This window comes from Sinocyclocheilus grahami, unplaced genomic scaffold (genome assembly GCF_001515645.1).
Source record: "Sinocyclocheilus grahami isolate Dianchi unplaced genomic scaffold, SAMN03320097.WGS_v1.1 scaffold32.1, whole genome shotgun sequence".
Lineage (NCBI taxonomy): Eukaryota > Metazoa > Chordata > Actinopteri > Cypriniformes > Cyprinidae > Sinocyclocheilus > Sinocyclocheilus grahami.
In genome coordinates this window covers 2270364-2287906 of record NW_015505211.1, presented here as the reverse complement: position 1 = coordinate 2287906, position 17543 = coordinate 2270364, and the positions used below count along the sequence as shown (strand labels likewise).

The following is a 17543-nucleotide window of genomic DNA, read 5'->3' as shown; positions in this document are numbered from 1 at the left end:
GCCCGTTTTTTTATAGCCTCCTGGTCATTCCGTCCCCCGCCGTGACGTCTCGCCCAGCTGTTGGTCTGATTACACACGAGATTCAGAGCCCGTCACGCTGAACGGCGTTCTCCTAATGTTTTTCGATGCAGCTCGAGTTCCTGAAGAGGAACTACTCTTTCTAGTCTTTTAGAGATGTCTAATATTGCAAAACTATGCTAATTTGTCTGCAATAGCTGTTTAGCTTGCATTCATAATTAGGATTATTATTTAAAAAGCTAAAGAGCTATTTTTCTTCTCCACTGATACTGGGCATGTCAAAAATTATGTTAAGGCACCAGTAATTGCAAAACATACACATTATTTCAGCGATACTCACACAAACATGCACAAATGTGCAGACATCACTTTTTATCAAGTCTGCATTTGACAAATTGATAGTTTAATGCTAGACACTGCAGACAGGGACATTGAACATCAGGTGACAGTACGAAAGTGAGTGTGCATGAATAGTTTTGAGTGATTCTGAATGTTAACCGGAGATTGAGGGTCAAACATTTCCAGCTATATAAGCTGTATTAACTCGTCGTCTCCCTCAACATAATTTGCATAACCATGTGGAATGATAATTGACATTTTCAACATCATTCATCAGCTCTCATTCCAATGCATCTAGCTGAATTAATGTTATCTACCAGGAATGGTTCAACCGGAGTAACATTTTTGATTGAAAAGCTAAAGCAAAATGTGTTTACCTTGAAGACAGTGGCAGCCTCCACTAACACAGTTACTGACTCTGGTAGGATCGCAAAGTCTGCAGTTGCCAGAGATTTAGTTGTCGAAATGGTATGCTAATGTCCTAGTTTTCTGGCCCAAATTGCTTTTGACCTTGAGGCTAAATGTAGATATTTGCAGTGCACATATATAAGTATCTTGCCATTTGATAAGAAATTAAGAGATAATGAGCAAGAAATGATATGCCAGTGTGAATTTAGAATCGAGGTACCACACTAATATAGTTTGAAATAGTTACATTCTTACATAGCTGGTTTAAAGGGGTCATATGATGCGATTTCAAGTTTTCCTTTCTCTTTGGAGTGTTACAAGCTGTTAGTGAATAGATAAGATCCCTAAAGTTGCAAATACTAAAGTCTCAAACCCAAAGAGATATTCTTTAGGTTACACTTTATTTCGATAGTCCACTTTAGACATTCTACTAACTATAAGTAACTTTGTAACTAAATGTTAACTACATGTCAACTAATTCTCATTAATTTGCAACTACATGTCTACTAACTCTCAGAGTAGACTGTTAGGGTAGGTTTAGGGTTAGTAGAATAAGTTCACAAAGAAAGTGTTAGAAGATATTAAGCAGACAGTCTACTAATACTCTACTAACTGCTAGTTGACATGTAGTTGCAAAGTTACTTACTGTTAATAGAATGTCTAAAGTGGACTATCGAAATAAAGTGTTACCATTCTTTATAAAAGTTAAGACTGGTCCACGCCCTCCTAAAATGCCTCGTTTAAACACGCCCCTACATGTCTATGTCACGATGTGGGAAGATTTGCATAACACCGCTCAAATGTTCATGCAAAGAAAGGTGTAACTCTATTGTTGCTGTCACCGCCGCCGCCATGTTGTGAAGACGCTGTGTGTTTCGTTGCGAAAGCAAAAATAATTAGTTTGGCCTTCCGAAACAGGACACCACTAGAAATCAGTGGTTAAGTTGTATTTACAACACTGTTCCAGAACAGTTCAACCCAAATATGCAGATTTTCACATTTTATGGAGGACTGTTTCCTGACCCTGGGAGAGTAGACTACAATGCCGGCTGTTCTGATTCACAGTCTGTAAGTACGTTTTCATATTTAAAGAATTTGCCACTGATGATTCAAACACGAGTTTTGAGCAGTGTAGAGTAGCGCTTGTTGTTTGTCATTTCTCCGATCACAAATGCAAGACATGGTATTATGTTTACGCGGTGCGATGCAAAGCAACACGTAAAAAGATAGTGTAAGTCATTATAATCCGTAATTATGTCCCCACTGGATGCAACAAATGCCTAGTTTATAATGGGTTTTATTGGTTTTGTCTCGTCGCTCCGGGACACGGCATCACAATATGGTAAGGGGCGTAACATTTCCATCACACGCTTGAGGTATTCGGCCAATCACAACGCACTGGATAGCTGGACAACAGCTGGACAACGGGGAGGGGGGTGGGCGCTCTCGAGGCCCCTCAGACAGACACAGGATGGCAGGGCTCCAGAGCGGTACCCGTTCTGGGACCCATGACGGATCAGGCAGTTCGGGGCACCATGGTGGAGCAGGCAGACTAGGAAGCCATGGCGGACAGGCAGACTAGGAGGCCATGGCGGAGCAGACAGTTCAGGAGGCCAGACAGTTCAGGAGGCCATGGCAGAGCAGACAGTTCAGGAGGCCATGGCAGAGTAGGGAGTTCAGGAGGCCATGGCGGAACACTGGAGCGAGCTCTGGGGCTGGAGCCGACACTGGAGCGAGGATGAGGGCCGAGAGCTATCCTTTTCACCTCATCCTCCACTTTTGGTTACGGGTGAATAAGGCAGCCGGCGGGCTTGACATTGCGGTGGCTGGCGGACGTGGGTCAGCCACAGCCGGCAGGCTTGAGAATGACGCAGCCAGCGGGCTTGACTTCGGAACAGTTGGCGAGCTGGAGAGTGCCGCTCTCCAGACACCAGAGGATCTCTTCCCTCCAGCTTAGTCCCGTGGTGTCTGGGAGATCCACTGGGCGATGGTAGTTGGCTCTGTGCCAGAACAGAGAGTTGATGGTGGCGTCATCTAATGCCGTTGCCGCGGCGAGCCCGCAGAACTCCCTGGCATACTCGACGAAGGGGAGATCTCTACGGGCTAGGGCAATGAAGCGTGCCATGATCTCCATAATCGCGGGGGAGCAAAGGAAAACTAAAAACGTAAAAAAAAAATAAAAATAAAAAACCCGGGGAGAAGGGGTGCCGCTTACTTTCTGTTTATGGTGCTGTCTTCTGTCACGATGTGCCTACGGTGAGGAGCGAGGAACGAGGAGAATGCAGGAGAATCATAATTAACAGTCTTTATTGACATCTAGGGAATCACACATAGGACACGGGATCGACGATCAAGACAGAATGCAGGACTCAGGAAACACAGGGCTTAAATACACATGAAAACGAATGAGGGAACACCTGGAAACAATGAACATGATGACATGAGGGAAAACACAGCTAGAAACAAATGAACACAATCAGGGCAGGAACAGGAAGACCAAATAAGAGCATAAACATAACATGGAGCATGTGGGGGAGGAAAACACAAGACACAGGACTGACAGGTAGGGTTCTGGAAGTAAAAACTCATTAATTTTCTCCATAGGGAAATTGGTTTTTAACAATAACTGATAAACCTTTAAAGACAAACCTGTTGCGAGCTCTGAGGTTAATAATCGGTGGGATATTCTTTTGTTGAAGCCATCTATTTGCATTAAAGGGTTAGTTCACCCAAAAATTAAAATTAGCTCATAAATTACTCACCCTCAAGTCATACTAGGTGTATATGACTTTCTTCTTTCAGACAAATCCAGTCAGAGATATATTAAAAATGGTCGTTGATCTTTCAAGCTGTTTCATGTCACTCAGAGGGTGTTGCATGCATCAGTCCAAAAGCACTTAATTAAAATGCGCCCATCCATAAAAAAAAAGTGTCTCACACGGCTCCGGGGGTGAACAAAGGCCTTCTTTAGCGAATCGATGCGTTTTTGTAAGAAAAATATCCATATTCAAAACATAATACTCACTTTAATCTAGCTTGCGCTCACTTTTATACACGGAAGCAGTTCCGGGGCGGATGACATATGGAGGTCGACTTTGCGCATGTGCCGCTCAGAAGTCAAGTCAAGTCAAGTCACCTTTATTTATATAGCACTTTTAACAATACAGATCGTGTCAAAGCAACTGAACAGCATTAATTAGGAAAATAGTGTGTCAATAATGCAAAATGACAATAGTAAACACAAATTTTTCAGTTAAAGACAGTTCATCATTGAATTCAGTGATGTCAACATCCAGCTCAGTTTAAATAGTATCTTTGCAATTATGTCAACGATATCGCTGGAAATGAAGTGTCCCCAACTAAGCAAGCCAGAGGCGACAGCGGCAAGGAACCAAAACTCCATCGGTGACAGAATGGAGAAAAAACCTTGGGAGAATCCAGGCTCAGTCGGGGGGCCAGTTCTCCTCTGACCAGACGAACCAGCAGTACGGAAAAATAAATTTAAGACGTAATAAAACAGACAATGAACAATATTAACAGCAATTATTATATGATGCAATCAAACTTATAGCAAAATGTGGTGGTTCTGTATGTTGTTTCAGGGTTGGCATCATCCGAGGTTCTCTGAGGGGTTGCATCATCTCTTCTCAGGTGTTCTGGATCCAGACTTGTGTAAATCAAAAAACAGAGAAACAAATAGAAACATAATTACCGTAGCTGCTGTTCCAACCAAGCAAAAATTTATTTGTTTAACCCAAACTAAAGAATAACAATGTGCATTTGATTAGATATAACTGCAGTAAAAGATTATGACTGCAGTAAAAGATTATGAGATGCATTATTTGAATGCTTGGCCAAAGAGATGTGTCTTTAGAGCGTGATGGATTGTAGCATGGTAGAAGACTAGTTAGGTACGCAGGAGCTAACCCATTAAGAAGTGACGTACGCGGAAGCGCAGGGGAGAGATCAAAACAAAACAACGGTCACTAATTAGAAGTACAAAACAAGGATTTGTAAAGAAGAATGTTAGAGGATTTCGATATAAGCCAAGAGGAGACTGGTTTTCCTTTGCTACAGTAAGGAAACTTTGCTTCCTTTGCTCCTGTTAACACCGGAGCTGCTTCCAGTGTACAACAGTGAGCGCAAGCTACATTAAAGTGATTATTAAGTTTTGAATATGGCTAATTTTCTAACAAAAATGCATCGATTCGCTACAGAAGGCCATTGTTCACCCCCCGGAGCCGTGTGAGACATTTTTTTTTAATGGATGGGTGCATTTTAATTAAGTGCTTTTGGACTGATGCATGCAACACCCGTTGAGTGCCATGAAACAGCTTGAAAGATCAAAGACAAATTTTAATATAACTCCGACTGGATTCGTCTGAAAGAAGAAAGTCATATACACCTAGGATGACTTGAAGGTGAGTAATTTATGGGCTAATTTTAAATTTTGGGTGAACTAACCCTTTAATTCAACATAAATAATAATCCTAATAATCCCCATCCACTTGATTGGCTCTATGACTCTCTCTCCTCTCCACCTGTAGCTGGTGTGTGGTGAGTGCACTGGCGCCGTTGTCCTGTGGCTGCCATCGCATCATCCAAGTGGATGCTGCACACTGGTGGTGGTTGAGGAGAGACCCCCCCCCCACATGATTGTAAAGTGCTTTGGGTGTACAACAAATAAAGCGCTTTATAAATGCATCATTCATTCATTCATAAAAATAATCGTGTTTAAAATACGGAATTTGTTGCGAAAAACTACAGTACCAATAGAAAATAGAAATAGATAAATAGAAAATTACACCAATCAGAGAGTCGTAATGAACAAAGTGCACCAAAATAGCTCTTTAGCTCCGCCCACTCCCATCTGTAGATACAATTAACAACTTTAAATTACAAATTTTATATTTCTTCCTATTATTTTGTTTGATTATGTAATTTGCATTGCTTCATGGTATTGTAGTTCTTTCCCTCACTAAAGCTATTAAGTACACAGTCTTGTACCTTGTATTTTGTCAGATCATATACATTTTTGCTTCAAATAAAAAGGTGTAATGTTGTAACTCACCTTGTAGCTTGATGGCTTGGTTTATGACTTATAACGCTTTAATAAAGACTTCTTTTTTTTAATTCCTTGTGGAAAAAAGATAATGAGAAAAATACTTCTGGAACCAGCCAACCAAACTGGGTGGGCACTATTGCACTCTATATTATAAAATGCATAGTTCCAACTCTGATTAGATTGGATTGGATTTTAAGTGAAAATGTAAAATGACCTAAACACACACCTGTGACCATTTATTCTAAATTAACGTGGCAATTGTTTACACTGCAAATTGTGTTACTTTATGATTTAAGGGGGTTTGTGGTCATTTTGGCAAGGAAGCAAAGAAATGGTCAGTAATTTGGATGAGCAGATGGATAGGTGGATAAACAAGAGATAGATAGGTAATTCTATGTAATTGCAGCCTCTGCAACTAACAGAACTGCAGCACAAGGCAGACGGGAGTTAATCAAAAGTGACTGTAGATACTGTATATCACAAACAGCCAGCGTGACCTGCTTCGTGCCATATCTGTCTCTGCGAGACGACAGTAGATTCACATGTATTCTTTCTTTCTGTGGCTTCTTTCTGTTTGCATTCCTTCATGGTGATCTTTATGTCTGTTTATATTAGTGGTGTTCACTGAGCAATATGAACTGCTCTGTGTGTAGAAATACTCACTGTGCAGGTTTATGGAAGACCTGTTGCTTACAGCAGAGCAAAGCATAAGTTTAATTTGTGAATCTTTATGATCCATATCTGAGCATCCATTTACTTGCTGACCCATTTTAACATTGAATATGCACATTACGGTGTAAGATCATCAACTGACCTGAACTGAAATGCTAACTATAGATGCATTCATAACAAAGATGTGAACTCATCGTGACTGATTCACAACAAAAACAGTAAAATGAAACATTCTTTCAACCACCCACCCAGAGCTCTGGGATTGAACACAACTGAGCTTCCTCCAGAAAAACCGAAAAACAATTAAACAAAGAAAGATAATTGGCTCATTGTGTCCACAGTGGTGGTAAGAACGGTAGAATGGTTGGATTTTCCAAATTTTTGCTAAATCAATCAGTTTAGGTGTTAAAGATCAGTAGACTTCTGTTGTTTTCCCTTCTTCCAGAATTATTATCAAATCAAGGGTATCATTTTCAACACATTTCACTGAAGCGTGGATTCACACTACTAATTAGCTAAACGGATCTACAATTTGCTTAGGTCAGCCGGGTTTTAATTAAAAAGCAGTTGAATCAAATTAGTTTATCAAGTACCAGGTAGCATCAGAGGAAGATATATATTTTTTAATTAAATCTTATCTTATGCCATTCTTCCAATTGGCATGTTCATCATCATCATCATCATCATCATCATTTTAATGTAACGATCTCTGGTAAAATGGTCAAGTAACCCTGTTCAATCAATAAATCCCATTTAAACCTTTATCTTATGCATTTATTTTGCTGGAATGGATCTACCATCAGTGTAAACATAGATACAAGTGATTAGTTAAGGATTAGCTGAAGGCTGAGATATATGAATATGAGAATGATAATCTGGTATAAATTGCACACCACATAAAATGTTTGGATTCTGTTCACTGTAATCTCCTAATCATGGATTATATTTTATGCAAGGCTAAACACTATCACTTTAATGATTCAATGTTGCTGAAAATGGTGTTTTCCACAAGTCTGATTTCATAATCACATATTGTTTAGTATGCAATACTATTCGGCCAGAAAAACCATCTTAAGATATAGTATGGACTTAGCTGGTCTCCAAAAGTAGCCTGTTTGCTGGTTTTAGAGAGGTTTTGAAGGGGCACAACTAGTGGGAGACAGGCCAGATAAAATAGGTATACTATGGCATAAATATTTGATTTGAAAAAGCACACTAGAATGTTTGGTTCTACTTAGAGATCAGGAGTGTGATAGTTATAAATAATCTTAAAAATGTTGTGTTTCAAAATTAATGATAGATAGATCGACAGACAGACAAATGTCTAATAGCCCAGTTGTCCAAAATAAATATATAATAATTATCTTTTTTTTAATGTGTTTGGAGTAAATATTTCCCCCATTCTCAGTGTTGACCTCAGTGCGTGCAGTATCTATCTGTCTTCTCCGCATGCGTTCACCCTGAGTTCAGCTCTAGTTAGGGAGACACAGGATGGGCAGTCAGTTTCCTCACCTATCCGAGCACAAGAGCACCACCGACCGCGCGCCGAGCGCGTTCTCTCTGTCTCCTGGAGTATTTCTGCATATTTTCTCAAACAGGCAACCCGTTTCAGCACCCCCCGAGGTGTTCACGCACTGAACATCCTCTCGCAGATGCGATTAGTTTGTGCGGGTCCAATTAAAGTGAATTTGAAAACGACGAGGCTCAGAACGAGGCTGAAGCATCTTAAAGAGCGCGCGAGCAACATATGTGCTGCCTCTGAAGACTCGGTACAGCACCTCAGTGTGTCTGAAAACGCTTGAAAAAACGTCTCACCCGACTTGGTGAAAACTTTCAAGGAATATTTACGAGCATTTTGAAGGGATTTCCAGCCAGAAACACTGAGAAAAACGAATACTTTTGGAGATATTTAGAGGACGGATTACGAAGTGAACGCTGCGTTCCGATCCGAGGGGAATCACATTTACGCTCTTTCAGTTTTACGGTTCTTCTTTGCGGACGGAAGTTTCTGAGTGTTCTGACGGGAAAAATGGACATAACTGGTTATTTTGAGCTGCAGTGGAAATGCCTGATTGTTGTGGCTCTAAGACTGCTGTTCCTTGTGCCCGCAGGAGTGCCAGCGAGAAGCGGAGAATCTTATTTAAAGGACAACATCACTGTCAGACAAGGAGACAGTGCTGTCTTGAAGTAAGTCAGTGATTATATTATTTACATTATGATAAGTGTGTATATACGTTTTATGTTACGTGCGTTTTCATTAAAAAGCTTTTTGGGACCTTCTTGCAAACATTAGAATGTTTATTTGATCAACGATGTGGTCAGAAGGTGTGATTTCTTATTTAATCATTTTAGTTAATAAACTCGTGTTAGTTTTAAGTGTTCTTATTTAATTTTGATTGAGCTATAAATATTATTATTAGCCTAATCTGGCTGCTGTTTGCACGTCTCATTTTTCTACTGGAGTTGTTTTGGGAATCCGTGGTGAGATGCAATCAGCATGCAGTCTGGTCTATGTAATCAGCTTTGGTGGCCTATTTAGATAAGTAGTTCATCAACAAATCAAATTTAAGTTCGACTCAATTCTCTATTCCCTCTCTTTCAGTCATTCTCCCTCTCCCATCTCGCTCATGCCTGATTTTTCTCAATCCCCTTCCCCTCTCATGCACACACACACACACACACACACTCACTCATTTGTGGACGCCCACATGCACTTACAGTAGCATCATTTTTTCCTTACTTTTCCTCTAATGGTTATTCCTATATAACAAAGTATTGAGATGAAATTTTGTTATTGACCAAATACTTATTTTCCACCATAATTTGCAAATAAATTCTTTAAAAATCCTACAATGTGATCTTCTGGATTTTTTTTCTCATTTTGTCTCTCATAGTTGAGGTATACCTATGATGAAAATTACAGGCCTCTCTCATCTTGTTAAGTGGGAGAACTTGCACAATTGGTGGCTGACTAAATACTTTTTTTCCCCACTGTATATAAATGTGGGCGACAAGGCAGTCGTTTTTCCTGTAGGGGGACTGAGAGTAAAGTATGCCTCTGTTATACCAGACGCAGCGGGGGACGTTTTGTGTAGCATGAGACAGTGGCCTGTGCTTGTGTCCTTTGACGCTTGGCTCCAGAACCTCTGTCTAAAAGAAAGTAATTTTTGTCTGGAACAAAGCTGTGCAACAAAACCGCTGAGGATGGCAACAGTCCATCGAGCCCTCTTTTGAATAAAGAGACATTCATGTGCAGAATGCTTGTTTTTTTTGTGTGTTTCTAACAAAATGTGCATATATCCATTTTGTGGATGGATGGATGAATGGACAGACAGACAGATAGATGGATAGACAGACATAGATAGAAGTGGAGAACTTCATTCTATTAACTCCTTTCCCGCCAGCATTTTTAAAAAAAGTTGCCATGCCACTGCCAGCATTTTTGATGATTTTCATTAAAATTTCATGGCCCCCAGAATATTTTGTTTTATGACATCTGAACATGCAATACATCAAAATAAAGAACAGAGCCTCTACTTAAAAAAAAGTTTTATTCTAGCTTCAAGCATTCTTTTTTTTATCAACACTTGAATGTAGGTAATAAAAAAGATTTTGAGCAAAAAGCAGAGAAACTCAAGTTTTTTTCAAATACTACATCTGAATCATATTCAGTAGGATGATCAAAGCAAACATGCAGATCTCTTACATTAACACCCCAAAGCTTGCACAGTCCTTTGCCACTTCCTGGATCGCCATTTCACTCGGTAACATTAGGCAGTGTTAAGAATTAAAAAAGGAAATGATCCCGTTCTTTCTCGTCGCCACCAAAGTTTTCTCACATGCGTGTATACATTAAGAGAGAGAGACATAGGAATTAAGAGTAGAGAGAGAGAGAGCACAGATGGTAGAAGGGAAAAACACAAGGGGAGAGAAAGGGAGGGCAAGAGTAAGAGAGGGGATTAGGTCACACGCACGCACACACACACACACACACACACACACACATACACACACACACACACATAAGAAACTGGAAATCTGGAAGAGAGTGTACTTTTTCTAACAGGTAGTTTTCATTTATATGCTGTTTATAGTTGATGATCGCATTGTTTTACATGTGCATATGCATACATATGAGACGAGATCGCTCGTTTCTGCGTCTTCCTCGCATGTGTTTTTGATCGGCACATTCTAGACTCATTCAGGAGATGCGTAATAGCTCCCCCGAACGTATATAACAGCGAGAACGCGGAAACCCGGAAAATTCCGTGTTTGGCGGGGAAAGAGTTAAAACTGATATATTTAATTGCTCTCTTACAGTGTTCAAACTAGTTTGAATGTATATATTTATTTTGAATATATGTGTTGAATATATACTTAGGCTAGATGTGTGGGGTGGGGGTGCCCATTGTGTGTGTGTGTGTGTGTGTAAAGCAAATAAGGCCCTCAACTTGAAACAGCGTTTGTGAATGAATCTACTATAATCATTATATTACTATATATTGACGGCACACAGGGACACAGTCTTGAGGGCCTCAAGACTGTGTCCCTGTGTGCCCTCAATATATAGTAATATAATGATTATAGTAGATTCATTCACAAACGCTGATTCATCCAGTTAAGAAACAAGTCTTTACAAATGAGACATTGGCTTCTTCATTCAAATTCATTAATATACTGTATACAAAAGTCCATTACTATATAGACAGTATAGCACAGCCTTGAGTGCCCTATTTGCTTTTTGTCAAGCCAAGAATGGTGCTATCCATTTTATAATAATAAATAAAATATATGATTTAATTAAAGAACTTGGGGGAAAGAAAATGGATGTATTATTTTTAATGCAAAAATCTCATTTATTAAATGAATGCGTCTCATTCACATAATTTCTGGTCTGTGTGTATACATATATTTTGTTCATTCATTTGTTTAGTCTTTGTCTTGTTGGCTGAAATGTTTGGGGTTGGGCTGAACTGTAAAAATGCTTATGGTTTCTCTAAATAAACCATAAACCATACATTTTCCCAGAGGAAACAAAGACTAAAATTGAACAATTGCTAGTAGATAATAAAGTACTTAATAATAGGATATTGTTACTCCTTCTGACATCAACATCTGAATCACTGTCAGTTGTTTATAATAAACAAGCCAAATATTTGTCAGAAGTTACAATATTTTATTGATGGTTTAAAGAGATATTAGATATTAATTCTGTTGGCATTGACTTTTCAGTGTCATTTGAATTTGAATTTATGTGCTTGAATATAAAATCATCTACTTGCCACAGTGAATGCACTAAGGATCCAAATTGCACAAATAATAATAATAATACAATTATTAGAAAGAGTGAAATAGATGCTGGAAGTGCTGACTTTTGACTTTCTGATCTGTGAACTGTGTTACACTCATGTCTTGCAGACACCAGAGAATCTCCAGACCTCATTTCTTCTCCTTTTTTCCACTTGAAGTCCTTCCACTTGAGAATTAAATGTGTCATACCATCTGTCAGCCCAGAGTGTTGCTTCCCCCCCTCCTTCTCTTTTAATTTAGCCATTCAAATAAACTTTGATTTTCTCGGTTATGTGGCACAGTTAGTTTTAGGTCTTCCACTCTTGATTCTATAGAATCCTGCAGATATCAGTTAAATCAGCTTGATTCACAATTGCATTTAGCTTAAAGCAACCCACCTCCTTGACTGTAAGAACATAACGCAAATGGAAATGAATAAATTTCCATAGCAACATTATATCTTGTAAGTTCATGGTTGTGTTGGTGCCACAATTCAGAAGTCAGGTTAAATCAGGTGGAAAAGAACATTAAGGACATCTGGAGTCTTTTTTGTATTGATTGCGGTCACTCATGTCATGTATTTTACTTTTGATCATGAGTGCAGCTTTTGCATATTGGAGAACTGTTGAGACAAGCTGTCACAAACACCGTCAGAGTGCTCTGCGTGCCCCAACTTCTCTGTAGTGCTGATCCAAATGGCGACTGCTGCTGTGTGCCTGTGCACACCTGGAAATGTGTGGTGATTTATTTATCCCCCAAAGAAAAGTCATTTCAGCTCAGCCAAAGCAAATGAAGGGTGGCAGACTTTAGCCAAGCCAGAAGCCATGGTTTCTACCTGAAAAAAAACAAGACATTTGTGTTTTTGAGGGGAAAATGCACAACATTGTGGCAGAGCCTGTTTGCTTTAACTGCATGTGAAAGGTTGTCACGTTTTTGATTTGGACCTTGAAGCACCGAAAAAAGAAACGTCTGACTTATCGATGTAGTGTGAAGCTGTAAGCTGTTGCATTTTGATAGTGTTTTAAAAATACATAAGCCGCCGTAGGTTGATTGACAGCGTCTTGTAGTCTACAAATTATTTGAATACCGACTGAGGTTTCAGTGCATAATTTGCCAGCAACACTTCAATTTTGTGTTGTTGTTGTTGGCTTAATACAAGTGATGAATATTAAGTGAGTAATTAATGAAAGTAACGAGATTATTCATCATCTGGTGGCAAAAGACGGAACAAAAACTAAGAAAAAGTGAAAAGTGCCAACAAAAATGTAGTAGACACTAGAAAACTATTTGGCCGTTTAATCTCTCTCTCTCTCTCTCTCTCTCTCTCTCTCTCTCTCTCTATCATCTATATACAAAAATGATTAAGCAGCACTAGTGATTTCAACATTGACAATAGCAAAGTTACTGGAGTAATGGCTGATGAAAAACCAGCTTTGCCATCACAGGAATACATTTTAAAATTAATTAAAATAGAGAAGTTATTTTAGACTATTTTAATAATATTTCTTAATATTATTGTTTTGCTGTATTTTTGATCAAATAAATCTGTACTATGTATTACTTTCTCCACAGGAAGACAGGATTTGAGCACATTTGGGAAAGCTGAACGCAAACCTTCTCTAGTAAATGTTAAAGTAGCCATTACAACCACAAAGTAATTGTAGGTTGATTTAAGCAAAAAGATGGATAGTCTACTTTATCAGTTAATTTCATGTGGTTTCCAATATCCATGTGTTGTCACAGAGAGGAATATGCGCAATAAAAACAGGTTGTTTACTCTGATCTCCCTAGTGACACATCCCAGCCATTTAATGGTATTTCTATCTTTTATTTATAAACAACCAATTATGTTCATCCCCCAGGAAACACTTTTATGGACACAAAAATAATGTTAATGCCAGTGTAGGAGTTATTTGTTGGTACTTTATTAAAAGAAAGGAAAAAGAGCTGTCAGTCAGAGCGACCTAACTCAGGAATTCAATATCACTCTTATTAGTAAACTCATTGATCTTAACCTGAGGTATTAGGCTAACACGGACACTTAATTGTTTGTCCTTTATTATTGTTGATTAAACTGCTGGTTTGATTAAATCACACAGAGTAACAAGCACTCAGCACTAGGGCTGTGCGATATGGACAAAAAAAAACTATCGTGATTTCTTTGATAAATTTTGCGATTTCGATTTTAATCACGATTTTGACACACACAGACATGCTTTACAGTCATAAATGCATTGAATTTGAAACATATTTCCAAAAGAAAACCAATTAGAGCTTTATCAAAAAGCTGTAACATGTCACTAAGTAAAGGTGTAACAAAATGTCTCTAGAATAGACATATGATAAAAAATAAAATAAAAATCCCGTGTCCAGGGATTTTTTTTGCCATGCATTGGTCATAGAACTCTTTGTGGTGTTGCCTCAGATGTTGAACTAGATTTGTTGCACCAAGTTCACACGTACTTCGTCTGCAGTGCATATACAGTATGTTTATGCGGTGCAGAAGCAGCACAGACTCATTTTGCTTTCGCACAGGACGCGCTTGCCGTCCGCTCCTGATCCGCGGCTGTTTACCACAAACACAACATTTATCCATTATTTTGATTTCAAATCCAAACGTTGTTTCTGAAAATGCCTTTTCAGCATTGTGATTCTCTTTTATCACAGGACAGTAATACAATCTTTCATTGACATATTCACATTTAAACTCAATAAATATAACTTTGTTTAACTAGGCCTACCACCTATTATTGCCTTGTTTATCTAAAAGTGCACTTTTCCTTGTTTTAAATCTAGCCAAAAATCCAAGTGTTGACTGTGAAACAGTAGACTTGAATTATATGCATTTATGGTGTAATTACTAAATTTCTGTGCCAGTCCATGTTATTTTTTACTGCGAATAATGCGCTGTCACTTTCAGCGTGTGAAGCACAGCAGAAATAGACACCTGAAGCGCACTGCCAGAGCACAATCGTGTGCAGTGTGAACGCTCTGATCCGTTAACATGGGCGCGGAAAAAATCCGCACCACAGACGGAGTGTGTGAACCTGGCGTTACGTTTGTATGCCCGCCCGGTCTGTTCTGTTCTCGTGCTCCATTTAGGCGCGCTGCATTCTGATTGGTTCGGATAGCATACTGCGGGAGGTCGGGGGTGCGGAAAATCGTGATTTTATGACGATTTCGATTAATCGCACAGCCCTACTCAGCACGCAAGGAATGTCGCCAACAGATCCAAAAAATACTTAATGAACATGAAAGTAAGAAAATTGTTTATTTATTACCCTTTCATGCTTAAACAATGTCCCTAAGCAGTAAAGCAGTAAAATATTCAGTGCAGATATGTTCAGACCCTCAACAAGTACCAGCACCACTGATGGAGCTCAAACAGCAGAAAACAATGCACTACAACATGTTATTAATTGAACTGAGGGTCAGTCAGGCAGGATGATGAAGTCTTAAGTGGACGCCCCCTGACCCGACTGTCAGAGTGACAGATTGTTGAAAGCTTCTCACAATGGTGATCTCCCTTATCAACATGTCAGCGCTGGGGATTTCAGCATAGTTTTTGTAGCAGAAACACGACACTTTTTTCACACGGTTAGCTTGTATTGTCTCAAACTGTATTTTGGCTGTCTGTTCATATTGTGGTACGACCCAGGTCTTATATAACTTCACAAATCACTACAAGTCTGCTTAATGAATGAATGCAGGGTATTTCAAGCCTAGTTCACCCTAGAATAAAAACTCTGTCAGCTCTGTCTTTCCAACCAGCATGACTTTCTTTCTTCTGTGGAATACAAAATATATTTTTTTGAAGAACAGTTTTTGACATCACTATGACTGTGAGACTCAACAATCATGTATTTAAAGACATAGTTTCAGTTAACACAACATTACACATTTCTTAACAGTGCAAATATTGCAATAAACAGTAAAAAAGAAATAACAGTAAAGTAATATTTCTGAATGATTTATTCCTGCTGAAGTGCATGCTGGGAACGGTAGTTCTGCCTCCAGCCCCACAGACACAGTTTAATCATGCAATTGCATTAGGCAGTGTGAAATAAGCAAGTATTGCTTATATTCTACTCTATTCTATTCCAAGTCCACCCACTTGGAGATTTGAAGCATGATATACATTCATGTTTTTCCAGGCATGAATCTCTGGTTGAGGCAGATATGCAGAGGAAGGATTATTTTTAACAAAACCATACCTGAGTCACAACCATAAGCAGTAAAACTAATGTGTAGGTGTGTGTCCTCTTCATATACTATGGATATTTTTGTCTTAAAACACATTTCAAAATTATTTCTTGCTAATTAGATTCGTACAAAGATCAAGCTGCATTTCACACCTATACTGCACACTATTCACACCCCATGCAAAGTTGCTTAGAATTTATATTATTGTTTTATTTTATTTTATTTTTATTGTCATTTGGCATAAACCAACAATCCTGGAGCAGCAATCGGAATTCTCTATCATTAAACATATATTCATACAGTATATAGAGATAATAGAGAGATAATCAATAAGTGATGTGATGATGCACTCTGCTGTTAAATTATGTATTTTAGGGAGTGTTCTGAAAGGGACTCTATAGTCATGGGTCAATTGATGTTATTCTTTGTGGAGTGCACAGCTCTCATTTGTCTGCCTTGGGGTGCTCATCTTATAAAATTAGCAAAGGAGCAAGGGCAGGCCATACTCTCTTTGTAATGCTCCACCGGTCACTGTCTTATGGGTTCAAGTTTAACGTGATGCTTCTAATGATTTGCACACTAATGATCTGAACTCTTTTCTTGGTTATTACTTAACAAGACCAATACAGACTTAGTTCGAAGCATTTGCTTTCTGGGGTGATTTTTATCTGAAGATTAATTTTTTTTTATTAAAAAAAAAATATATTCACTTTTACAGATTGTTAACATCACTGCTTGGTATTACAGCAAAAAATTAATTTCATGAATTCATGAACGAATTAATGCACAAATAATGACACTACAGTATCATGGTCTTAATAGGAATTCTGCATTTTCCAAAGGTTTGGCATGGACATGAGGATCTTACCTTTTCAGACATGAATTTTTTATACTATAGAAGGTTCATTCTCTAGGGTTTCAGGGACAGTGAAGTTCTGTATTGATAGATCGGTATTTCCCCCACCACAGTCACTCTTAGAAGAGCTTGGTAATGTTTCATACATCTGGTTTTTATGGCTCTTATAGCGTAATATAGTGAGAATATGGAGCTTACACTCAAAGAGCAGAAAGAAAACACCTAAGTTTTATTCAGAGATAAATATGTAATTTAATGCAGTTGTTGATATTTATATGACCAAATTCTGAAATTCTGATAGCTTGTAATGTGTACAGCAGACTGCTTACATAAAATACATATCAATAATATGTCTTAGTAATATGATATTTAAAAGCTTAGTTTTATGATCAAAAACATAAAGCAGTGCAATACAATGATGATTTAGATATCCTCAAATGCATGATGCACACACACACACACACACACACACACACACACCCACCATAAATTTTTTAGAAAGTAGACCTAAGTTGCTTCAGACCGGTAAGTGTTCTTGAAATATTACTAACAATATAAAAGTTATTACGTTTACTGTGTCTTAAAATGAATTTTTACAGCAAAAAGACTCGTGCACCACTACCTGAAGGGGGACATTATGATTATAAATCATGTATAACTTGATATTCTAATATATTATTTTTTACTTGTTCT

The 17543-nt window shown here is 38.4% G+C and overlaps 1 protein-coding gene across 3 annotated transcripts in view; it reads left to right on the top strand.

Moving 5' to 3' along the window:
* LOC107577150 (opioid-binding protein/cell adhesion molecule-like) overlaps positions 1–17543 on the top strand; it is a 201972-nt gene that overhangs the window by 111765 nt on the left and 72664 nt on the right. For 2 of the 3 annotated variants that reach the window (XM_016263269.1, XM_016263265.1), the window contains one exon: positions 8614–8689. In XM_016263269.1, coding sequence (XP_016118755.1) covers positions 8614–8689 — 76 coding nt within the window. Of the gene's footprint in view, positions 1–8011; positions 8690–17543 lie in introns of those variants that run through there. The other variant, XM_016263260.1, reaches the window with a different exon arrangement.